Raw genomic sequence first — 25,016 nt, forward strand, 5'->3', positions numbered from 1 at the left:
GCAGAAATTGCCATCTGTATGCCTAATTGATTTGTCTGTTTTACACACACGTGTTAGAAATATGTAGTAAGTTGGTGTTTTTCCAAACCTAGCACAATGTGCAAAATATTTTAATCGGACACAGTTCATTCACTCTCGCCGTTTTCAAAATGTATTCATTTTTCTGTTAATTCACACAATTGTTTATGTAATACGTCACATCCCACCAAAGCGGCATTTACAGGAAGTGCAGTTATTTTGATACGGAAGTAACGAGCGAAATTAGACAAGGCAAAAGTGGGTACAATAACAAACGAAGGCAACGTCTTGTTATTTCTTTAATACAGCTTGTATCCCACAGACATCTGCAAGGTATGGCTATATGTTAAATTGATTCTGTCCATTAGATACGATACAGAAGTTCGTGCCTGTCTACTGATATAAATAACCTGTTAGCTTGGTCTTCTAGTTAGCTAAAATAGCCTAGTAACGTCACCAAACAATCTCTTTGTCATTATTGCCTTTATTATTCAGTGCTACCCGTGACTTTATACGTTTTTCTGAGATTTATATGTTTCGAGTGAGCAAATACAATCATTGCTCGATGGCACTGATACCTTTTAATAGCTATTGATAGCCAAGTTAATTAAGTAACGTTAGCCATCTCAGCATTTTAAGTCGGGAATCGCGTTTAGCCAATGTGTTGTTCTTTAAGTTCGAAAGAATACATCTATATTTAGTTGCTGTCTCGCATCGTGTTTGTGGTATTTGTTGTTTTTTTGGTGTGACTGGCATTTAGTTGTGGTGATCCCCGAAGTCCATGTTGTTCACCACCTGCTCTCACATGGTGTGATGTTTCCTTATGATATCGCCGTCCCCTGCCACTTACTTTCACTTGGTTGTTTCGGATGTTGTAGTTGTTTTATTTGAATAGGTTGATCACTTCTCGACGTTTCACCTTTGTTGTTACATGTACATTACATTTATTCATTAAGCAGAGGCTTTTAGTTGTTGGGTTCTCAGTGGAAACAGGGCGTGATCATGAGTCATTACATACTGTAGCGACTGATACAGTATATCAGAAGTTGGCATCTCCTAGGCTGGTGTAAACCGAGTGGTTTACAAGTTTTGTAAATAATAATAATAACAACAATAAAAACATAAATAAATCACTTGGCAAATGGACAATGTATTGTTTTGTCTTGGATTACATTTTGTGACCTTGCTATTCTTTAGATGGAATTCCTATTTGGGAAAAGGAAAACTCCAGAGGAGATGTTGCGACAGAATCAAAGGGCACTGAATCGAGCAATGAGAGACCTTGACAGAGAGAGACAGAGACTGGAACAGCAGGAGAAAAAAATTATTGCTGACATCAAGAAGATGGCCAAACAAGGACAGATGGTGAGAAATCAAATATTGCTGTCTACATCAGTGTTTCTTAACCGGTGAGTCGGGACCCAAAAGTAGGTTGTGGAACCGTTGGTGGGTCGCAGAGCTTGTGGGGAAAAAATGCTTTCATTTAAATGGCAACCTTTCAGATCTAGTGTCGAACTTTTTGATGTTGTCATTTGTATGCCAATTGTTGTCATGGACATAAACAATGTTAATGTGATAAATCATGTTAGACATTATTTTAGTGGTAATTATGGCAAAACAACCCTGAATATTTGAAGTATGGATCCACTGATATCAAGGAAAAAAAGGGACAGAAACCCTAGCGTGTCTTGTGCAGTGAATTGCTGGCACAAGAGAATGAAGACATCAAAATGGCATATGGAAACTCATCACCCTACTGTCAAAGACTAACTTGTTGAGTACTTGAAAGGCGATGCAGGAGTTGATAACTTCGCAAATGTGCCTAACATCAACATGTTTAATCTGCCATTTATATATTCATCCATCTTTCTTGATACAATTTATATTATTGGTAAGAATGTTACAATCCCATGCAACTAACATCCAATGACACCTCGAGCACTGCACAACAGTATAGGCCTACCTGCATTCAGGAGTAGCAAAAAGTTGTCCACTATGTCATATCATTGACAAAAACTATACAAATACTTAAAAGGGATGACTGTGCAGTGACATTTTATCAATCTTATGCGACTGAATGTGATTGATGTACACAGGATGCAGTCAAAATCATGGCCAAGGACCTCGTTCGCACACGGCGCTACGTCAAGAAATTCATCATGATGAGGGCGAATATCCAAGCAGTCAGCCTTAAAATTCAGACATTAAAATCCAACAACAGCATGGCACAGGCCATGAAGGGGGTGACCAAGGCCATGGCGACGATGAACAGACAGGTAAGAATGCCCACCGCTCCTGATTTGGCAGTTCAGAGTGGTCATGTGATGTGGTGTGAACTCACATCGTTCAGCAGTAGAAATTGAAGATGCAAAACATTTTATCACAAACAAATTATGTAAGTATTCAAGTAAGACAACAAATGGAATTGGACATTTGCTAAATTCAGTCCTTTCATGAAATGGTTGTTAATGCTAATATTCTTAAAGTAGTCTAACTGACTTTTTATCTATCCCAGCTGAAACTGCCGCAGATTCAGAAGATCATGATGGACTTTGAACGACAGAGCGAAATCATGGACATGAAGGAGGAAATGATGAACGATGCAATCGACGACGCAATGGGTGATGAGGATGATGAAGATGAGAGGTGAGGGGAAATACAGATTCTTTTGAAACTGCTTTTTAGAGATGTCAAGTTGAACTTGACTAATATGTTTTCCTGCTTGGCTGCCATAGTGATGCCATCGTTTCTCAAGTCTTGGATGAACTGGGCCTTAATCTTTCAGACGAACTCTCAAGTAAGATCCGCTTTCTTTCATCACAACTTATTTTTACACCATTATTTGTTTAGCGTCTAGCTAACATAGATTAGAGAGTAATGCTTCAATATCCCTAAGGGGCAATTTGCCACGCAACACAGCAGTCTTTAATAAATGATAATAAAAATAAATGTAAAAAAGGGACGTTCACTATTGGATCATCATTACCGTAACATGCCTATTTTTTCCTTTTTCTCTCTGTTAAAATAGGTCTGCCTTCTACGGGTGGCAGCTTGTCTGTGGCCAGTGGGAAGAAGGCTGAACCACAGGCAACCCTGGCAGATGCAGATGCCGACCTGGAGGAGAGACTCAACAACCTCAGGAGAGACTGAGGGCGAGCCGGGCAGACATGGGTGGAGGCTTTAATACAGATATAAACGTGTAAAGTGTTTTCTCTCCGATTTCTTCAATGAATCATAGATTGAGAGGTAGGACATAAGGACAAACACGGGTGTGTTTGAGGTGTCTGTCAAACAGCATATGGTTTCGTTGGGTTTCTTTTGTTATTATTTCTGTGCTATATGTGCAGTATATACTCTCTCTTGTGCATTACCAATGACTAGCCATAGCCCAAACAAATTTATTTTCTCAAATTGTTTTCAAGCATAATATCTTGCCTGAGGGAGTGGGGTGGCGGGGGGAGGGTTAAAGGGGAAATGTGTTTATTAAATAGAAGATTATGATTATTTCTCAAGCCTTGAGGGAGTTGAACACTAATTACTCTGTCGGTAAATATAAATAGGAAAGGCAGCCCCAGATTTTACAGATTTATAGTTGCATTTGTAATAAACAGTGCATCACTACATTTTGTCCATTTTGGTCATATGTGATTGGGCAAGTCCACAGACTTTGTTACATGACTGACATCATGTTCTAGTATTGGTGCACTGAAAGGACTGTTCTCGCTTCTCTTCCTGTTTTTATTTCTGTTTTGTTCTCTGTATATTTGTTGTTCTATACCCATGAAGGTTTATACACTCGGATGTCTCAAATGAACTTAGAACTATTTCTGGGATCACTTAACAGGTCCTGTATAGGAAATACAATTTTAAGTCCTGTGTGCGAGTCAGTGCCAGACATTTTTTTTTTTTTAAATCAAGTCAGAGGATTATGCATATCTAAATATGGGATGTGGACATCTATATGGTCATTTTGAAATCTAAATATTATCTAAGTGGAAATTGATTGCAGTGAAGCCGTGGTTGCCCTTATTTGAGACGATCGCCACAAATGGCAACGAGTCATTGTGATACTTGTGGAAGTGTTTATCTCAAGAAACGGTGGGTATTATATTTTTTGAAAAAATATTTCTTATTTTGTTCTTGTTTGCTCAAATAAACATTTTTCACATTTATCAAAAAGACCAAGATATGTATTACAGTTTTCGTCCCTATATTTCCTTTCCGTAAAACTATTATTTGCCAAACAAATTCTCACACATCGAGCTTCCTCATGACACACCCAGCACAAAGGTTTCAATGGCATGTGTATTTGTGGACAGCTGATGACTTGTACATATACATTTTTACTTCAGCTTTGGACTTGTATATTATCTGAAGGAGAAACAAACGAATCCTCAATATTCCATTTAATTGAAGAAATTAATCCGCAGTGAATCTTTGAATAATTGAATATCTCCCAAAATACTGTTTACAGGAATGCAATATCCTTATTAAGACAGATTTATACTCATGGCCATAAATGGCAGAAAGAAATTGGGTATAACATTTTGCCAAGATAGCGACTTGATACCCATGTTGCTGAGTTGTTTTATCTTTTAATTCTCATTGAGCCAGGATTCAAAAGCCTAATTACAGGAAGGAACAAGACAGAAGCCAGCTCCAGGGTACTATCCTGTGTGACGACCTATAAAACATACGGGCACAATGGCAAACTTATAGCTCAGCAGAGCAACAGCTATCTAAAATCCTTTTAGTACGCAGACCTTCTCCATTGTAAGAGTGGGTCTGGAAAAGTTTCATTGACTTCCAGCAGGGGAGTAACCATTAAACTTGAATTGGTGCATTAAACTCTACCAAATCGTTTCAGAAGTGTAGCAATCTCGTAAATGAAGGTTTTAAATGCAATTGTTTACTCCGTTCCAAAGAAATACATTTCCATGCTGAGTAAGTGATTTTATTTGCATGTCAGTGTTTTAGGGGCTTCAAAGACCTCCTCGATGGACCTACAGAGCAAATCCCAAATTTGCCATTGACTCGCATTGGTATTCCCAAGCTACAGGTCAGCAAAGTGTAGTGATAGCCATAGGACAAGCGTGGAGGACCAGGTGTCATTAAAAAAAGTATTAAAAGATTTAATTAATTTACCATTGGTAAACTGCAATAAAAACAAATTATAAATAATTTGTAAATGACACAGTAAACCATCTATGCTTCCAATAAATGCTTCTAACTTCAATTTCAAATTGTTTAACACCTTCGGTCCTCTATACACTATAGACAAGATCTCTTGGTGATGCAGGGAATAATTTTCCAGCGACATGACTTTTCTGCAGTGGAGATGATAGCGGTCACCCCACACAGCCAAAACCTAATGGACCCTGACTGCCAACACCCAAGGGTGCCACTCTTTGGCATATTAGTTACAACACATACGCAGAGTGTTCTACCGTATCGCTTTTGCCCTTAGGGATACGCTCCCATACTTAAACAAGCATCTGTCTTATGGCTCCCCAGCACTACATACATACCTGCAGGCCCTCACTCCCACACAATTCAGTGGGAAGCCCCTGGCATGGTTCTCCCTGGCACAAAGCAGTGGTAACCCTGAGTACCCGACCTTAACCCCAGCTCTAATGGGATATTAAAATCTGCACCTGACCGCAACACCGAAGAACCAGGCTTGTTGATACATCAGTCAAACCACACACTCAAAGCATCTGAGCATCTTTTTTTTTGTCTTGTTAGCGTGTTAAAACCAGATGAGATATAAGCCTCATTACCATTGTTTTGATGAAGTGCTCTACTGATGAGAAAGAAATACTGATGGAAGAACTCAATGACTGAGGCAAGATGGTGTAATACAAAATGATAAGATTTGTATTTCAGCTCCAAAACCAGTTTCTGTATTTTATCAACAGACTATCATAAAATGACAATATTGGTTATACATCACTTGGAACATTAAATAATAGAAAAATAACAGCCATGTCTTGCTTATGTACAACCATTATAAAGTTCTGTAGGCTATGTACAGATGACCAGTTTTACATATTTAAAACTCGAACAGGTTGTCTGGTGTTGAAGTGGCTTTTTTGTGCTTTCGTGCTACAAGAGATGCAACCTAAACTCCGAACGAGTTAGAAAACAAGGTGTGGCTTCAAGACCAAAACCCAACACCAAAATAAAAAGGTTAATTAAAACAGGGTTTGAAAAGAACTGCGCACTAGTGTAAATCTACACTACTTGCTCTTGACTGTGGATTAGATAAAGGATGCTGTATGGCTCATTAATGGCAAATCTTCACTTTTAAAGGGAAAATGGTCCAAAGACAAACATACTTGGGGATCCCTAATCATCATTAAGAGAGGGGAAATCTCTGAAGAATAACTTCAGGAGGGCCATGACTGACATTACTGATCAATTATTAAGACAGAAGCCTCAATGTTTTACTGAATATTTTCTATAACCCTGAGGCACACACCTCCAGGGGTTTATTTCTCACATATCAATTTCGATTTCAGCTTTTGCCAGCAAGTGCCCGTTTCAAGCAAACAATGTAACCATGCACACTCACAATAAAACACACTGCTTTTGAGAGCTTTTTCAAGTTTTTCTTCCTGTCTGGTCATGGGGTATTTACTCTTCCTCCAAAGCCACCATGCAGACTAACAAAAAAAAAAAAAAAAGATCACAAGCATATAAAGTTATGGAACGATCTTTTTGCACACTGCAACAGAAAGTCATTAGTGAGATGAGACTAACCAACAGGACATGCAAGCTGTGCATTGGCAATGCCTCACAACCACACCTCAGCGCATGTTGTGATTTTTTTGTTTTGTTTTTGCTCTTTTCTTCTGAGAACTATTTTTCACTTTAAGCTTTGTCTGCACAACCAAGGTCACTACAGTGAAAGCACACAAAAAACAGGGAAACATTTGAATACAGGTTTCAGTCAAGGCAAAAAAAAAAAAAAAAAAAAAAAAAAAGAACAAAAACACAAAATATGTGTAAACATAAACAGAGGGGACAGGAGACTCCTTAAAGAAGGTGGCACTCCGTAATCAATATACACATACTTCGAAAAATCCGACAGCAATTCAGTCAGTATTGCTTTCCTTGTGGTTTTTGTTACTGCTTCGAGGCTATGACTGATCTCACATTGACCAGCCCCGGCACCCCGCTGTCTTAGCGTCACCCTCTTCCACTGATCCAGCCCAGGGATGCCCATCCAGCCCAGCCCTGCTGAGGCGAGCTGCTCCACAGAGACACAAGCCTACTCTATCAGAGCCCTGTCTCTGGCCCTCCCACTCCGGCCCTTCAAAGCCAGCGAAGGTGGTCCTGCCCTGGGCGCCCAGCCATCAATAACACTAAAGTTCTGCTTGCTTGCTTGTTTGTTTGTTTGATCTAGTTACGGGTGTCGTCATTTACGACAGTTCCTGTGCGGAGTGTTTTTCTTCGGATTCTCCACGCGACAGCGACTTCGGTCATCCAGCCACGGCAGCTCAAAGCTCCTATGAAAATAAAGAAACAGGAGGAGTATGTAGGTGAGTACAAAACCAAATACATCAAATAAAAACAAGTTCGATACAGAAGATATTAGTGTGGACAAGCCAACATTTTAGTGTAACAATTTAGAAGGGTGCAAACACAGTTCAAGAAGGCATTGCCACTTACTCAGGAGTAAGGTTTGGTAAAGGTCTTCCAAAAGCCATCACGGGCAGAAATGGTGTTATTACAATGGATTCCACTGCAGAGACAAAGGACATTAATATTAGTTTTCAATAACCCTCTTTAATAAATTATACCATGCTACACATTTCATTTGGGACAAGGATTCGATGCGACAACTGAGCCATACCGTCCTCCGCTTCTGGGTAGAAAGACATCAGGTCTGGCTCAGTCTCCGGAATAGCCACCTTCTTCTCCATGCGCTGCTGGAGTCGCTGGAGCATTCTCTGCTCTCGTATCCTCTGAATGTCCCATCTGTAGCACAAGCACAACAAAGAGATGAGACTAAAGAGCCCTCGTCACCTTAATTAAACAGAATTACAGAGATAAGTGGGTAGAGTAAAAAATGAATGTTATTGTTAAAAATCAAACACTGCGTCCAGGATATTTCAGTGAATATACTGTATCCACTCAAACTAAAACAACATGATGGATTCTAGAAAGTTTGTGTTTCATTAATGCAAATGAGCATGCGCTGAAATGAATATGTTGCAAAAAAAGAAAAAAGATGACCAGCAAGACATGGCATATACCCCCAGATTTACTACTGTGTACAGTAGTATGCAAGATACAGTTGTGCCCATAAGTTTATGAACCCATGCTGAAGTTGACTAAAAAGGAGATTATAATTCTGGAAATTGATCTTAATGCCTTCATTTTAAAAAATGAGGAAAACCCCATACTTTAAGGACACAATTTTTCTTTGTGACTGAATAATGTTTTGTAAATAAATGAATAAATACATAAATGTTCTTCCTTAAAATACAGGGGGCATAAGTATACACACACCCCTATGTTAAATTGCCATAGAAGCAGGCAGATTTTTATATTAAAGGCCAGCTATTTCATGGATCCAGGAAACTATACATCCTGATAAAGCTCCCTTGGCCTTTGGAATTAAAATAGCCCCACATCACAGACTTTTCATCATACCTAGAGATTGGCATGGTTTTATTTCAGCTAGCCTAATAGCTGGTTTGATTTGCATCGAGAGATGATCTTATGGAAAGTACCTCAATTTCCAAAAGATGATTTTTCAAAAATTATTCCTCTTTTTAGTCAACTTTAGCATGGGTTTAAAAACGTATGACCACAACTGTATTAGAGTAACAACATCCAACAATGACAATTCCCACCTCTTTCTTCTTTTCTCATCCAGTTCCAGCTTTGAATGTCTTTTCAAGAAGACATTATCATCCAAATTCTACAAACGAAAAAGAACATCATAAGATATAAAACATTGCTTTACCTTCATTTCCCAGCTAGTCAGGGACAACAATGAGTACATTAAGCCTCTTGCTTTTCATAAAATGCCCTTCTCTCACCTCAGGGATGTCATTTTTCTCATTCAGTGGTTCCATGCTGTTCTCCCTCCAAGATGGAACTGAGTAGAAAACACAGAATGGTAACAGGCATAACAATTGTTAATTGAACCAACACCAAAAACATAATAATACAATTTAACTTGAAACTGGGAGACTATTTTCCTAAAAAGTGTTTTTTGTTACAATGAACATTGTGACCACCTCTAGGCCATTTAGTCGGGTAGCCATCTAGCAAAGAAACGATAGGAATGTCAATGTCACTCACTGTCCACATCCTCCTCTTTTTTGGGCGATTCCTCTCGCAGTGGGGAGAGAGGAGGCTGCTTCCAGCAACATAAGTACATCTCTGTTGTGGTCATGTACGGTAGCTCTTCCATGCACATGGTCTCCTGAGGCTCCTCTTTAAGTGGGTGCATGGCAGCAGCCTGGCCTGCAGACTGCCCGTAGCCCATCTCATCCGATGGGTCGCTCTTGTGCAGGTCTCTCTGACATGACAGGGCCCCGCCAGCCTCTGTCTTCTGGGAGCCGAACTTGGCAGCCTTCCCCCTAGGCTTTTGCGTTGGTGTTTTGGGGTCTGAGAGACCAAATTTCCTGTGTGGCCGAAACCAGATGGGTAAAATGAACACATGAACAAGAAAGAAAATAAGTGTAATTTCACCAAATAAGTGCACACAGAGTTAGTTGTTAAAGAGTTGTGAAACTTCATTTCCCCCTTCATTGAGGACACACCTTTTTTGGACTTTGCCGTCTCTGCCGTAGGCCAGGTTCTTCTGGGCCGTGCCCTGAGTGCCATCCTCTCCCTCCCAGAAATCTTCGTTTTCGGGTACCCATCGCTCCAGCGGCTGGAACAGACGTTTGTCGCGTGGTGCATTGCTGATCAGCTGCAAACGCCTTTCCATGCGCTCAATCCGTGCAAGCAACTGTAACCCACATTCCAAAGATAAGGCGCACATTCTAAGGAACAGCTCTGCATATAAGATACCATAAAACATACATGAGGAACAACACAATGAGTACAGTCTATGAAATTATTAACTTAGCCGCTGTCTAATTAGCGTTATACAGGATATTTTAGGACACTGTACACTGTGACACTCAAACAAGGGGTTATGGTAATATGTTGGTTACTATATCTTCAAAGAAATATAATAAAGGTACAGGTCTCAGCAGGAGTCAGTGGCAGGTGACACATGTGGCATGACCACTTCAAATTACTTCATACTGATCAAACATCCCCACAAGAAAGTGCCTTGTGACTACAACTCTGCTGCCCATATTCCAAAGGTTGCATACCGTGTCCCTGTCAGACTTGAGCTCATCAATTTCCTTGTCCTTGGTCTGAAGCTCTTGCTGCTGCTGCTCAATCAGGTCCAGCTGAAGTAGGAGGATTTGTCGAAGGCATGTGGCTTGCGCGTGGGGGTGACTGGGGGTCTTCCTGATGTTCTTGCGCTTCCCATCTGCACTGCTCTCCAGTGATGCCATGTTGGAGGTGCCAGTCCCATCAATGCCCCTGGCGTTGCCATCAGTCCCAGTGTCTCTAGAGTTGCTGTGTGAATTCATTGCTATGGGCTCAGTCTTGACATCCACAGCATTAGTCTGTCCAAGAGGAGTTTTAGTTTTTACAGGGGTTCCCTCGCCCCCCATGTGTTTAACCTGGGATGACAGGGTCTCTGCGCTTTCAGACGCGTCCCTGGATAGAACGGGTCCTTTTGCTTTGTTTCTCCCCGTTGCCAGTGGGGTCCGGCTGGATTTAGGAAGGTGATTCACGTCCAGTTTCCTAGATTTACCGAAGAGCTGGCCACCACTTTTCAGTATGTCCCCGATAACGTTATGAACGTCGGAGCCAAAATCACAGGAATCTCTCCTGATATCGACAGACTGACCAGCCCTTATGTGAGCTTTGTCAAGGTCGAGTTTCTCTGGGTCCAATTTAAAACGTGCATTAGTAAACAAAGCATGTCGCATAGTCATGGCGAATACAACGCCAAAATTGTCACTGCATTAATGGAATCAGCCTGTATGCTGTCCATGGGTAGACTCTGTGTTTACCAAGAATGTGCACGTCTTCACCCTGCAACAACACAAGAAAAAACGACTAAGGTTTTTTTTCTGAAATACGTTGGTTCATGACAACGTTGGTGGCGACAGTGTTAGCTAGCTTGCTCGTTCATGAAACACACATTTTGCCATCAAAAATGGTATATTAATATTTCGTAAAATGTAAACATGGTGTGAACTTCATGTTAGTTTGTACAATATCCTATATTCAAAGTCATTTCAGCAACAATACGCCACACATTTTAGCCTGCTAGCTTGCTTATGCAATGGCGCAATCAACTGCGTTAGCTAAGTAAGCTAACGCTAGCTATGGGCTCTCAGCAAATTGAAAACATTGTCACACAATCACCCTCTTGAAGGGATATACGTCGCTCACATAACATGGCCTATAAATACAAACCAGGCTTAGCAGCAATATGCGTGTGGGTGTCATATAGAACCAACTATTTTATGTTCGCTTTTATTTCAATACCCAGCATTTTGCAAACACACACGTCAGGTTGACGATATACGAATAACTAGTAGCTAACTCGCAGTTAGCTAGACCTAGTTGGCGGACAGCTAGAAGCCGTTGGCTACAGGCTCTGCTACAACCTAACTAGCTAGCCATCATAGGTCTTGCCATTAATGGCGTCTGCTTTACTGTGTCCATTTTAAAATTCAAGAATTCAAGGGCGTGTGGCTATCCGGTGAAATTAAAGGTGGCTTAAAAATATTAATAAAGTCTGATTAAACTCGTCATTACCACGACCCCAGACAAGTTTCTTCTACCTTGTTATCCTGGTGGTACAGGGCCCTTTTCTGCCTGAGTCGTAGCTTGAAAATCCACTGCAAAGAGCTTACTCTGCTAGCTACGTAGCTAGCAAGTCTCTAGCAACAAGGATAGGTCAGCTAGCTAGCTAGCTAGCTATGGTGAGAGGGAAAACAATAACAAGAGTTGCAAGCAAGCAAGCAAGCTGGCGTTAAAATACTAATAACGTTACCTTAACATTTACATGCCTGTAAGCCCTCATGTATTCATTTCCAGTGTCTCGTTTTCTCTTTTAAACAGGCTTGAACTTCACAGATATGTTAGTACTGATCAAATATGAAGTACGTTACTTTTAACGAAATCCCCCATTTTCCTGCTCAGTCTTTGGCTCTTCTTCAATCCACTTCATGTTTCCGCTCATTTAAAAACATGTTTAAAACGCCATTTAATGCGCATGCGCAACATTACAGGGCGGGATCTGAACAAGTTGAAATTCAGATATGACGTAATTGCAAGATGCAACAACTTTTCTCAGCAAAAAAGGGTTTTGTCGGTTAATTAGGATGGAAAGTGAACTATTTGAAAAATGATAAAGAAAAACAAAGTAAAAAATTAAGCCAGAAAGAAGAGAGAAGATAATATTTTGGCTATAATGTGTTTTCCAGAAATCTATTGCCTAACTTTTAAATTGCTTAGGCCTTAGCCTGTTGAGGCATGGGCATGTGAATAAAACATACATTCACATGAAAGCAAATAAAGTAATGGCAATTAAAGCATCTGGGGGTTTTGGTGTTCAACTAGCGCATAACTTACAACACCTTGCACACACACTAGTCTATACTTGAATAGCTTGCTCACATGATAACCGGTGTCTGTTGGTGATAATGTCAGCAATGTCATGCTGTGAAAGGTTTTCTGTCATTTTTGTTTAATTCCTGGAACATAGAACTGCATGGTGCATATGCTGAACGGCAGGTGCAGTGTTTATCTGTCTTTCATCACATAGGCCTGAAAATGAATATGAAGATGATACCAAAGCTGCCCAATAAAAAGCACCTTAAAATGTGGCAAATTGTAGTGTTACCTTACAGAATGTAGTAGCCTAATAATATCAATAAGACTGGTTTAAGACAACCCAGATGGGTTTAACAATCTGTCCTGAATATATGGGCTCTAGTGAATATAGTTCAGCTGGGTGAAATGGGTTTTGCCTTGCATTATCTTGCAGCACTATACGTTTCTTTTTTTCTTTTTAGTTTTTAGATCTTGAGGCTATTTGACAGTGCAGACTAGCATGCTTAAGGGAGATGTGGGTTGGTCTAATAATTAAGCAATGTGCATTGTGTGTGAATTGGCTTTATATCATAAAAACCTTTATGCATGCGGTTGTCTTCTTTAAACCAAAAGATTTTAAGGTAAATTTCAAGAAATTAACAAAATTTGTTTTGCAGCTTTAGGCAAAGTGAGTTGCAACATGTTTTCTCCCTTTTTTTTTTATTGTTTATAAAACCAGCTAATTTTTCACTGAAATGCATAAAACTTTAATAAAATACAAAAAAAGACAAATGGTAAATGTAACAACACCATTGTTCAAATGAGAACTGAGGTGAAGCACAATTTTACCACATTCACTAATGACTGCTTTTTATAACTGCCATATGCCTTGGTGATTAATAATAATTTTTTAATCATCAACCAGATTGGATCTGCAAAAATCATTTCACTCTTGTAATTTAATGTCATGTAATCAATGTCAAGTAATCAGCACAACTGGTCATACCTGATTAGGCTAATTACCCATAAAAGGCTTTCATCTGCATCCGCCAATCGTAATTTAGCCAAATCCACAGGGCAAAGCATATTTTAGTTTCCTTAATTGAACATTGAAAAAAGGCAACCCATATGGGAAAGTTCCCCTTTTCTACACATAAGTCTTATCAGTGTTTGCACCTGAATATTAGTCATGCAATTAAATTCCCTAATGTCAGACCATGCAGGTAAGTGTTTTTCTCCATGATTTTTCCAGTGACGAAACGAATACTGTGGTATATATAGGGCCATGTCATCCCATGGTTTAACAGCTCATACAAATCAGACTTCACCGAGATCTTTTTCACCCAAGGTAAGGACAGAATTCATCACGAAACTGCTGTATGTGGGGACTGGTGAAAATGTAAAGGAGTTGTGTGTTATTGGATATTTTATATCTGATGTATGTAAGTATGGAGTATATAATGGTCCTGTTGTGATTTTCTGCAGACATCAAAAGATGAAAACTGCCGTTTTTGTGGTCGTTGTTCTTTGCCTGAGCAACTCTCTGCATCCAGAAGCAAAAACATTGGCAGAGGAGAATAGGTAATATTCAGATGCTTTTGAATGTTCAGATCATTTGTATTATAGAGGCAGATTGCTTAAATTCCATTGTTGAAATTGATATTTGACAGTGAGAAATTGTTTAAAGCATCAATGTAAGCATGATATAGCAGTCCAATTAATACTTTTTCACATTCAATAATCATTTTTCATGGATCATGAATGATGCTAGGCATGATTTTTGTTTGGGTTTTTACGGATACTTGCTTGTTTTTGGTATTATTGATTATAACTAAAATGACTGACAATGCATATGGTAATATGTTTCCGTTGTTCACATTGTAAGCCCACTTCAGGAGAGAGCACATATAGAACGCCGCTATGCTGAATCTACCATTGCAAGTGACATTAGCAAGATCATGGACTCCATGGTGCAGAAGAACTTTGTGAACTTCCTTCTCAACCAAAGGGAGAAAAAGAGCGAGTGAGTGATGGAAGAAAAATATTTGGTCATTTTGTTGATTGAGGCTTAATACAAAACATAACATAGATAAATATGGTATTGAAATTATGAACAAATTGTTGGTCAACAATAATGAAACAACAATTCAGCCTACTAATAACATTGTTATTAATCTTTTGTTATCATTAAATTGTGTTCAATAGAAATCAAAGTCTGTAAACAAACTCAAAGTATTTTTTTGTAAAACTTAATGTCTCACAGCCACCCTCTAAATCAAGAGGATGAAGAGGCTCACATTTACAATGACCTCCTGAAAAAAGAGCTCAGTTCATGGGTCCACAGCAAGGGAATGAGATCCAGGTAGTTTTTTATTTATCGTGCCTAGTACTCATTGTCATGCTTTTGTAGCATAAGTCCTTCCTGTTAAGTTATTGTGCCATAACATCTGAAACATCTGTACCTTTTCTTTGTCCACAGTGCTCAGTAATTTGATGGAGACAGCATACAGAATTCATAAAGAAGAATGAAAAACATCATGGATCCCTGTTTGAAAAGACAACCAAATCACACAGCTATCAATAAATGACCTTTTTGATCTTTCATTCTGGTGATAGTCAATCATTTTACTCCTATTTGTTTAATAAATTATATGTTTTGATAAATTCAACATGTGTCATGGTCATTCCACATTGACTGTTAAAAGATATGCTATATGCAATTCAAACCCAATATACATCCAATACACAATTGTCACATCCAATACACAATTAGGCTAGCTGTGTATTATGTGCCCATCAACTAGCTTCAGCAGTGTTCTACAAATTAGAAAGCTCTACAGTTCCAGCCAATCAAGACGTTTCTTCAGGATAATGAGAGAGAGAGGGGTATAATCACCTAAAATATTCACAACCTTTCACAGCCTAAAATATTCACAACATTTAGCCATAGCATATAAGTAGGCCTAGTAGTGAACCTTTTGGGGAGGAAAACAAGTTGTGTTTGCATTTCTATTCCGATACCTTTAGATGGCGATAAAGAATCTATCTGCTGTTCCGAATGTTATTACAGAAGAAGAAGAAAACAGTGAACAACTTCCTGCTTTGAAAAAGTTCCTTCGAGAGCTCATATTTTTGTGGGGAAAATAACTAAGCGATGTTTTATACAATCATTGCTATATCTTGAGTGATAGAAGATTACAGGTACTGTCCAGATATACTAAAACATGCTACAATTGCATTGACACCTTTAATTCCAAGGAGATTTGACAGCTGATCAAGCTAGCAAACTACTGCTAGCATACTTCTGTGAGGATTCGACAGCAGGATTTTACTCATCAAAACACCAAGCCTTGTATGGAAGAGCAACAGCCGACAACAGACTATTAGGACCATTGTGTGAATCGTCTTTCGGCTGGAGAGTTTGAAAGCACCACCGATTAAAGATGAGAAGAGGTGTTGGAGCGGGGGCTATTGCCAAAAAGAAACTGGCAGAGGTAGCAATGCTAATACTGTTCACGGTGTATGAACCATGATATGAACGACCATGTCATTTGATTATAAGTCCAAATTATATCCAAATTCTAAACTGCATGTAAACATAGCCTATGTCTGCAAAGCGTCTCTGAAAGATCATAAGCGTGATGTCTCATGTTATCCGAAAACACTAACCAGTATAATTGTTAACTTATTTATTCAGGCTAAATACAAAGAAAGGGGTACAGTTCTCGCTGAAGATCAGATTGTACAGGTAAGCTCAAATGAAGCAGTCGCGTGTTTTGATTCTTTAACTCTGACAGTTACCACTTGTTTCAAAAAGTTTCTGGGCATAAAGTGTATAACAATTCCATAATTAACCCATTGGATAACTTCCAGATGTCTAAACAATTGGAGACATTCAAGACCCACCTAGAGGAATTTGCCAGCAAACACAAACAGGAGATCCGAAAGAGCTCGCAGTTCCGTGTACAGTTTCAGGAAATGTGTGCCACCATCGGGGTCGACCCACTGGCATGTATGTTTCTCAGATGTTTTCCAACATACAATCCCTTAAGCTGCTTCACAGCTGTGCCAGTAAAGTCTCTGTAATACAATGTTATAATGTATTCCACAGCGGGTAAAGGCTTTTGGTCTGAGATGCTCGGGGTTGGAGACTTCTATTATGAGCTTGGTGTTCAGATCATTGAGGTGTGTCTGGCTTTGAAGCATAGAAATGGAGGTAAATCATCAGTATGCTGTAACTTTCCTTTAAACCATGATTTTAAACTATATTCTCAATATTCTGGAATGTCATCCATAGAAGTGAAGTTTCTTCTGACAAAAAAACCTGTTACCTTATTTTTCAGGACTTATCACTCTGGACGAGCTCCACCACCGTGTGTTGAAAGGACGGGGGAAATTTGCTCAGGATGTAAGCCAGTGAGTATTGGAAGAGAAAGCACTGCGTGCCCTTGTGTTATACCGGGCATGTATGTGCAGAAATATGTCTGAAAAAAAAAACATGTTGTATATCATAGAAAGCATTGTCAGATAAATACACACATTGACAGATAATGGAACATGATATATATAAATCTCCTTCATCCTGTTTCAGAGATGATTTGGTGCGTGCCATTAAGAAACTGAAAGCAATGGGGAATGGATTTGGGATGATCCCTGTCGGAAGCTCCTATCTGGTGCAGTCAGTCCCGGCGGAGCTCAACATGGACCATACCGTGGTGTTGCAGCTAGCAGAGGTAATCAGATCTAATAGTCCCTTGCCAAAACGTTCACATTGCCCATTGACTACTGCAAATACAGCAAATAAAGTGGTCCATTAACATGGTGGTGGTTTTGTCACTAAGGCTTACCAGTGTGTGTGAATTCACGTGTGAATTTTCTTGTAGAAAAAGGGCTACGTGACCATCAGCGAGATAAAAGACAGTTTGAACTGGGAACGAGAGCGGGCAAGTCATGTTGTGGTGAGTTAAGCTCTGAATTTGAAAGCATGTATTCTATGATAAGTTCTCCAGTTGTGAAATTTAACATTAGGTCCCATAAACGTATGCAAGCTGCGCTCTTCACAGCAGACAGCTTACTAAATTGACAACACATTCTCCCACTATTTTAAGTATTTCAGAATGCAAGTATATTGATATACACATTTACCACGGTGAGAGTTAATTGTTGACACCTTGTCCACCATTAATTTGCACCCCACATGGTTCCTATACATTTTGCAGGACCATCTATTAAAGGAGGGATTGGCATGGCTGGATTCTCAAGCAGCGGGGGAACCTCAGTACTGGCTACCAGCTCTCTTTTCTGAACTCGCCTCCCGTGATGTCACACCAGAGGAGGCCAATCAGATGACGCCTTAAGAGATTCACACTAAGACCTGGAAATGACTGAGTTTTTATGTTTCACATTTTGTGGTGAACAAAACTGGATGGGTGGAAAAGAAAGCAGATCGAGTCATTCTATAGGTCTGGCATTGAATTGGTTTTCTATTAACTACATAGCACTCAGACATATGTTTCAGTGAAGGTACAGAGAAGATGTTCTACTTGGAGAGAATAATGCTAGTATTCTTGCAAGAAGTGTCCTGCGGGACCTTAAAAAAAAGTGCCCAAGGTTTTGATAATGTGTGAACATTATTGCAAGTATTTTGTAAGTTCACATATCTCTGTTTAATAATGATGTTGAAATTGTTTCTTTGTAAATATGAAAAACCTACATTTAAATAAATAAATGAACTTAAGCTTTATTTTTTGTTTTAATCGTCAGTATAATCTTTGCAACAGGGTCATAAATGTGTTCTTAACCTTTTCCCAGATATAGTCAGACAACCAAATTTCCTTATAAACATAATGTAGTAGCATGTTATGACAAAGACGCTTAAATGTCTTTGTGTTGTGCAGTTAAAGTGCTTTCAAAGGTAATTACAGTTATTTTAACAGCATTATACAGTTACAGTATATGTACCACATGCCATAAAATCAAATCACCAATTTACTTGTAACTAATAACTTCAAAACGACGACAATGGAATTTGTGCTAAATTATTTTCTTGCTGATAAATGAATAAACTTATCAAGAGATCACCATCTAATGTCAGAAACAAAGGTACACACTGCAGCACTCTACAAGTCGTGAGGGTAGACGTGATCTTCAGTACACACTGCAGCACTCTACAAGTCGTGAGGGTAGACGTGATCTTCAGTACACACTGCAGCACTCTACAAGTCGTGACCGTAGACGTGATCCTCAAACTCTGGCTGCTCCATCTCGTCACAGATGAGTGTGCAGATGGGACACACTTTGTGGCTCTCCTCGTGCGCCATCAGCTCCTCCCTGCTGATGCCAGGGAAGGCTATCAGGCAGTGCTGGCACTTGAGCACCTGTGGGCAAAGGAAGAAAAAGGGGGCAATGAATGAAATCAGTTGCATCAGGCAGAACGCTGTAAGCTGCCAAAGCAAACAGAAGATCAGGCAGTCTGAGCATGCTCACCGTGTCCTCACTGGCACCGTCTGTTTTTTCGGAGAGAAGAAATACAGTTTTACCACAAATACTCAGCATTCATAGACTATTCAGATGACACTTTTGACCAATATAACTACAAAATAAGTAGATAACTGTATATACGCATAAATAATTTTATATAAATGTCTAACTGTCATATTTTAAATGACCTTCTAGCAACAGATAATGTTTAGTGGTAGTGACAGACAGTATAACTAACCTGTAGAGGCATAAGGATTCCCATAGAGGAGTGAGTCCTGTTGCGCTTCAGCGCCGGGATCAGTGAAAGAGGGGAAGCTACCGTAGGAATGCTCTGTGGAGTCTGGGGCAGCCGGAGTGCCTGGCTTCACGCGGGCCAGCTCCCCTTTCAACAGATCCACTTCAGTCTCGAGTTCCTGAGGAACAGAAATGGGCAAACATGTCATACTGGCTCTCTGGGGGATCAAAACAGATGACACCAGATAGAATGTGACCAGCAGCATTCAGCATTCAGCATTCTTGTGTGGTGCAAAAATGTAAATAACTTGTAGGACACTTGTCAGTGGTCAGTTTTTGTTTTCCCTTAATTCTCATGATTCATTTCTGTACCTTGAGGGATTATTTATCCAAATGAATCTGTGTACTCCAGTGCTTAGTGTGCTATTAACATTATTATCACACTATTTCACTCTTAAGTTACCTGAATTTTCTTAAGAAATTCTTCCTGCTCCTCCTTTGCCAGGTCCAAGATGACTGCCTGGTCATCAACATTCTTCAGTGCCTCCTTGAGTTTCATCTATAAGAGAGGAACAGTCCGTAGTATTATAATTATAGCAACATTTACACCAGTGCCAGAGTTATTAGATAAGAAGGAAAAGGAAACTCACGGAACAAGAATGGCTACCCACATTAAAGCTGACAGCATTCCATCACTATTGTTTACATTACCATACTGAAACAAAACAATCACTCCGCCACCACTCAAGGAGTGGACGACAACTAGCACAACTAGGACATCGCATGAAATGGTGCCGCACCTCCAGAATGTTCTCCTTGCTTTGGGATCCATTCGCAGATTCGGCCTGTTGCTCCAGCTGACCCCTGAGCTCGCTCAGCGCCTGCTCGGCCACCTCGGCCCGTCTGCGGGCGTCTTTGCAATTCTGAATCTCCTGCCGCAGCTGGACCCTGGTCTCTTTGAGCTGGTTGAGCAAAGTCTCCATTTGGGCCTGCGAGAGAAAAAACAAAACCAAAACTGAAGATCTAAACAGGAGACAAACCTGCTCTGTTGGTTCACAGATTTCTATTTGCTATGGACTCATAACCCAATTAGATTTTCTCAAGTATATTAACTTTTATGAATATGTTATATTGTATTCCTTATACTGTTTTAAATTAATGCACTGAATTCATCTCAAACCTTTCACTTAAAAGTTCAGCTATATGTCAAGTCTACCTTTGTATCGCTTCCATCCTCTCTCTGGGGTGTTAGGGTGGACAGACTGGTGTTCAGACTCTCGTTCTCTCTCCTCAGGCCTTCCAAGTCTCTCTTCAGCGCTTCCACCTGCTGTGTCTCAGCAACCGACTTCTCAATCTCCTTCTGACTGCTCTTGAGGTCCACCTGGAGGAAAGACACCACTAAATGACTTGACACCATCTCAGGGCACTGTGCATAATAGTGTAAGCTTTCAGGAAGTCAGTAATCTAGAATTTAGCACATAGACATGTATTCATACACATTGCTTATGAGTTTTCTATCTGTTTACTATTGCAAACCTGAAGGAGTTGAACATTATCCTGTAGTCTGCTCTGGTCCTGCTCCATCTCTTTCACTTTTGAGTTTAACCTTCAAGATGGTGAAAACATAAACATATGTGATTTAACAAATCATTTTTAACAAGTGTACTGTGAAACAAATTTTGTACATAAAACAGTTATAATAACTGCTTGCACTCTATCTTGTTGCAGAAGGATTTCCTAGAAATCCTAGAAATACAATAAATACTGATCATAGTGTTTCTTAGAGATTGTATAGATCCAGCTGATGTGAGCTGAAAATGTCAGTGGATGTTGGACAAGAGTGAGAATGTAATGTCTCACTGTGTGATCTGTGTTTGTTGTTTTTCTGCAGTTGCCCTAAGCTCCTTTCGTTCCTGCTTCAGCCGATCTATCTTCTGCAAGGCTTTTCCATATTTGCCATCAACAGAGGATTGTTCAAGGCTCTGGAATTCAGAAACATGTTTATTTATCATTATGCTAGGGCAGTGGTCTTTGTGGAAGAATCTACACAGTATTAAATGTAAATGTTACATTGCATTAAGTATCTATCTATCTATAATATTAAATGTGATAAGTACCTCTTGTGACTGCTTTAAGTCAGACACAGCATCTAATTCATGGCACGACTGTTCCATTGGCACATTTGTGCTTTCATCACCTTGCAGCTTAGTATCTGCGCTCTTGGAGTTTTTCATCTCTTCAATGGTGAGCTGATGGAGACACAACATGTATTTGACATAAAATGACATGAATTATTCTTTTTCATTAAATATGAAAACACCAACACTGGCAACATACAAGAAACCAGTTTTCAATAAAAGCTCACATTCCCTTCAGTAGTAGTATTCATGAAGATAGTAAGTACACTAACCTTGAGGCTGTGGATCTCCTTCAGTTTTTCATCAAGCTCGTTCCTCAGGGTCTGTTTCTCCTCCTTGATCTGCTCCATCTCTCGCCGGAGTTCTTCCCTCTCCTTCTCCATCTGCTCTGTTTGCTCCTGCAATCAGTCACACACACTCCTCACTAGCATTGTGACAACAAGGGGCCAAACATGCACCACACAACACTATGCACACGTTCATACACAACACTATGCACATGTTTAGAAAACATCTCCAGGCATTAGGTGTGGGTAAGTGCTGTCCCCTTCCCAAATAATAGATCCAAAGTCAAATTCTTAATGTTTGCTGTTGACACTTTGTTGTTGTTAACATCATAGGAGTTGGGATCCATATTGACAATGATATTTGATGATCAATGATATTTGAAAGCAATTTTATTAATCTAATTGTTATATTATACTTAATGCAATCTGCTTGGTTTTGAATACAACGTCATGAAAAAATGTAACATCAGTTGCAATAACGGATTGTCCAACAGAGCTTAGTTGTGTTGGTATTGATGTATTGTTTGTATCCTAATCAACACTCGTTGATGCAATGTTGATGCATACCTGTGTTGTGATGACCAAAATGTCATTATCCAGGCTGGTATACAGGACATGATCCTGGGGGTTCTCAAAGCAGAAGGGAGTGCTGGCTCCTCTCACTTGACCGTTGCTGTCCACATAGCAGAACTGGTAATCCCCATCATCCTTAGGGAGGTAGTATTCTAAATGGGAAATAAAAACAATTAACTAGAGGACCAGTAATGTCATATTGGGGACACATAATTTCTCTTTTGCCACAGATAGACTCTTCTGATGGTCCCCAGTTTCCTTTGTATTTTATTTTATATATTTATAAATATATGACAGACTCACACAGCCATTCACACACACCACTTAACAAAATAAATATTATTTGAGTAATAAGCAGCATTGTTGTAATTTAAATTTACCATTAAACACTACTTGTTGTTTCACAGCGTCTGGTCCTAATCGATCCAAGCATGGTTCCACCCACAAAAAGGTGTGATAGTTCTGAGTGGTGTTCCAACCCACCTACACACAACATGCAGTTTCCCTGTTACACACTGTTAGTCCTATAGAATTGAGAATGACCTATACAAGTGTAGAATATTTATTTCCATATATGTAGGCAAGTACTATAGTGTCATAAGATAAATTGCTATTTTTAATAATTTTACTATTTTCTCAGCATTACCGGTATATTGCACATTTATTATGCATAGGCTACAAAGATGTGAATAAATTATGGAACCAAGACAAGAGTGAAAAAGAGTAGGCTAACTCCTGAACAGTTTATCATTCAGTACAGTAGTCTGACAACATCAAATCTCCTGAAGTCAGGTATATTTTTCTTCAGTTCATAGCAAGAAAGTTGCAAACTCACCCTAATGTGCCTAATATAGCCACAGAGTTCCCAACACAAGTAGGCTCAAAGATGTTGAACATGTTATTCTTTTTCTATTCCTAACCACTGCGATAACCTATTATGATGACTTAGGCTATGGCAGCCAGTGATGGCTGTAATGCAAGACTGAAATAAAAGTCTTGGTCAATGACGTCACATCACAAGATTGCTCAACATGTTGGCAGGACTCACTTTGAAGACCCCAATCCAGTCCCTGGGATTTGGTTGCAGTCCGGCCGTCAAAGTGTAACAACAGGTGACAGTGGTGTTGGGTAGATAAGAACGCGGAACATCGACAAAGACAACCTGAGAGAAGGCTGTTGTTGATGATTCCATTTCCACAGGAAACGTCTCAGCTTCTGGGCTTTCGTTCATGCTTTTGGACTAAACATGAAACGTCAAATCATAATAAAACGTGACTGTTAAGAACAATAAAGCATGCTCACCTTAGTGTTATCAGAACAAGATCAGATTCAAATGTAAATACACCTTTCAGGACAGTAAAAAACAGAACCAAAATAAAAGAACACTAAATGTGCCTATTTTGACATCTAGACAACATTTCACGTGGGCTAACTTTTATGAAATATTCACTAACAGAAGCTAAGCCTATAATATTAGACCATTTGGTTACGCGCTATTTTGTGACCTGGGTTGGGTAACACAAACACAAAAGGTTTCACTTTCATGTTCCTGAAGAAAGAAAACACCTTTTCCATTACAGTCAACATTTCCATCGGCCCTAGTAAACAAGAACTTTATTCTTTATTTCCCAAAGTATAAACAGCCTTAGTTTAGCCAATAATCTAGTTTTCACGCAAACACACGCCCGAATTAGAAAAGAAAACGTCAAGTAGGCTACAATACTCACAGTGACAGTTCAGTTCACGCAGAAAGAACAGCCTGGTGTTTAGAAACTCTCTAGTCATGGACTGTGACTGGCAGCCAGATATGCTGGGCGGATGATCTTTGGGAAATGTAGTGCCAGATTGCAATCAACGTGCGCGCAGTGGGTGCTTTGACTACAATACCCATCTAAGGTCGCGCTTCATTCGGAGATATCTTATGTCCACAGTATGTTACCAGAAAACACCTGTCAAGTAATATGTCATTGCCGAACGCAATGTTTATAATAATAAACATTATCAAAATTGAAAATGTTTTTTTTTATTGTTATTATTTTTACATTGCCTTATTTAGGCGTAAAAAGGTAAAATCAAAAGCAGGATTGATGCGGGAAAAGAAGAGATGGGGTCACTGAGTCACTCATTGGCAAACAGCTTTAGAGCTTTAGATTTCATGGACAAACCAGACTACAAAATAAAAAGAACGCTTTGCAGTGCTTTGTTCTATTTGCAGATTTCACATGAAAAAAATGAAAAAATGTTTTCAAATTTCAATTATTCATTTTTCAGACTACTTGGTAAATTGATGACTGTTGCGTGTTTTATTTTTTTGCATTGAGTGTTCTTGGGATTTTCTCCTTAGAAGTTCGAAAGTCAAACATTGACTCATATTCTAACTTTGTGTTTTTGCGCTTGGGGTTGGACTGAACCATGAACGCTGGGGGTTACCGGAGAGTTGCGTTGTGGCCCAGAGGTTTCACTTCACCCGATGTCTGCTTGGGTTAAGAATGGGATGTTATTAATGGGCTTAGCCTACTCTTGTCAACTTGTTGTTTAACAGCTTCTGTAGGCATGTTGGTGGAGAGGTTTTTGTTCATGGGTAGGGTTGCTCACATTTATTCAAACCGTCAACAACCGTGAACAAATGTATTGTATACGATATGTCCGT

The 25,016-nt window shown here is 39.5% G+C and overlaps 5 protein-coding genes across 9 annotated transcripts; 3 read left to right on the forward strand and 2 right to left on the reverse strand.

The window, feature by feature from the left end:
* Positions 1 to 210: 210 nt before the first annotated feature.
* Positions 211 to 3,921, forward strand: chmp2a (charged multivesicular body protein 2A). Its single transcript, XM_062526427.1, has 6 exons — positions 211 to 351; positions 1,216 to 1,383; positions 2,115 to 2,294; positions 2,534 to 2,664; positions 2,754 to 2,815; positions 3,047 to 3,921. Exons 2-6 carry the CDS (start codon positions 1,216 to 1,218, stop codon positions 3,166 to 3,168), a joined length of 663 nt encoding a protein of 220 aa, XP_062382411.1. The 5' UTR covers positions 211 to 351; the 3' UTR covers positions 3,169 to 3,921.
* Positions 3,922 to 5,872: 1,951 nt separating this feature from the next.
* Positions 5,873 to 12,298, reverse strand: msl1b (MSL complex subunit 1b). Of its 3 annotated transcripts, none has more exons than XM_062526141.1 (9): positions 12,231 to 12,298; positions 10,365 to 11,142; positions 9,801 to 9,991; positions 9,337 to 9,662; positions 9,072 to 9,130; positions 8,883 to 8,950; positions 7,877 to 8,001; positions 7,693 to 7,765; positions 5,873 to 7,529 (listed from the first exon to the last, which is right to left on the reverse strand). In XM_062526141.1, the coding sequence occupies exons 2-9, from the start codon at positions 11,040 to 11,042 to the stop codon at positions 7,439 to 7,441; spliced, it is 1,611 nt and encodes a 536-aa protein (XP_062382125.1). In that variant the 5' UTR covers positions 11,043 to 11,142; positions 12,231 to 12,298; the 3' UTR covers positions 5,873 to 7,438. The 3 variants fall into 3 exon arrangements, with proteins under 3 accessions (XP_062382125.1, XP_062382124.1, XP_062382126.1); XM_062526140.1 differs by having other exon boundaries at positions 12,113 to 12,294; XM_062526142.1 differs by lacking the exon at positions 12,231 to 12,298 and adding an exon at positions 11,901 to 12,084.
* Positions 7,490 to 15,221, forward strand: gip (gastric inhibitory polypeptide). 2 transcript variants are annotated; one of them, XM_062526144.1, is made up of 5 exons: positions 7,490 to 7,562; positions 14,140 to 14,235; positions 14,540 to 14,677; positions 14,918 to 15,016; positions 15,134 to 15,221. In XM_062526144.1, exons 2-5 carry the CDS (start codon positions 14,150 to 14,152, stop codon positions 15,141 to 15,143), a joined length of 333 nt encoding a protein of 110 aa, XP_062382128.1. In that variant the 5' UTR covers positions 7,490 to 7,562; positions 14,140 to 14,149; the 3' UTR covers positions 15,144 to 15,221. The 2 variants fall into 2 exon arrangements, with proteins under 2 accessions (XP_062382128.1, XP_062382127.1); XM_062526143.1 differs by lacking the exon at positions 7,490 to 7,562 and adding an exon at positions 13,715 to 13,877.
* A 518-nt stretch (positions 15,222 to 15,739) lies between these two features.
* Positions 15,740 to 18,397, forward strand: snf8 (SNF8 subunit of ESCRT-II). The gene is made up of 8 exons (XM_062527045.1): positions 15,740 to 16,148; positions 16,352 to 16,402; positions 16,528 to 16,666; positions 16,766 to 16,870; positions 16,998 to 17,070; positions 17,246 to 17,387; positions 17,538 to 17,612; positions 17,874 to 18,397. Exons 1-8 carry the CDS (start codon positions 16,098 to 16,100, stop codon positions 18,009 to 18,011), a joined length of 774 nt encoding a protein of 257 aa, XP_062383029.1. The 5' UTR covers positions 15,740 to 16,097; the 3' UTR covers positions 18,012 to 18,397.
* Positions 18,375 to 24,252, reverse strand: calcoco2 (calcium binding and coiled-coil domain 2). 2 transcript variants are annotated; one of them, XM_062527044.1, is made up of 14 exons: positions 24,094 to 24,252; positions 23,415 to 23,606; positions 22,747 to 22,849; positions 22,361 to 22,518; positions 21,779 to 21,904; positions 21,486 to 21,617; positions 21,229 to 21,350; positions 20,905 to 20,974; positions 20,585 to 20,749; positions 20,169 to 20,357; positions 19,832 to 19,927; positions 19,373 to 19,547; positions 19,141 to 19,160; positions 18,375 to 19,031 (listed from the first exon to the last, which is right to left on the reverse strand). In XM_062527044.1, exons 2-14 carry the CDS (start codon positions 23,595 to 23,597, stop codon positions 18,870 to 18,872), a joined length of 1,701 nt encoding a protein of 566 aa, XP_062383028.1. In that variant the 5' UTR covers positions 23,598 to 23,606; positions 24,094 to 24,252; the 3' UTR covers positions 18,375 to 18,869. The 2 variants fall into 2 exon arrangements, with proteins under 2 accessions (XP_062383028.1, XP_062383027.1); XM_062527043.1 differs by having other exon boundaries at positions 19,141 to 19,169.
* Between the last annotated feature and the right edge of the window lie 764 nt (positions 24,253 to 25,016).

Source organism: Sardina pilchardus, chromosome 22 (assembly GCF_963854185.1).
Source record: "Sardina pilchardus chromosome 22, fSarPil1.1, whole genome shotgun sequence".
In the NCBI taxonomy this organism is placed as follows: Eukaryota; Metazoa; Chordata; class Actinopteri; order Clupeiformes; family Clupeidae; genus Sardina; species Sardina pilchardus.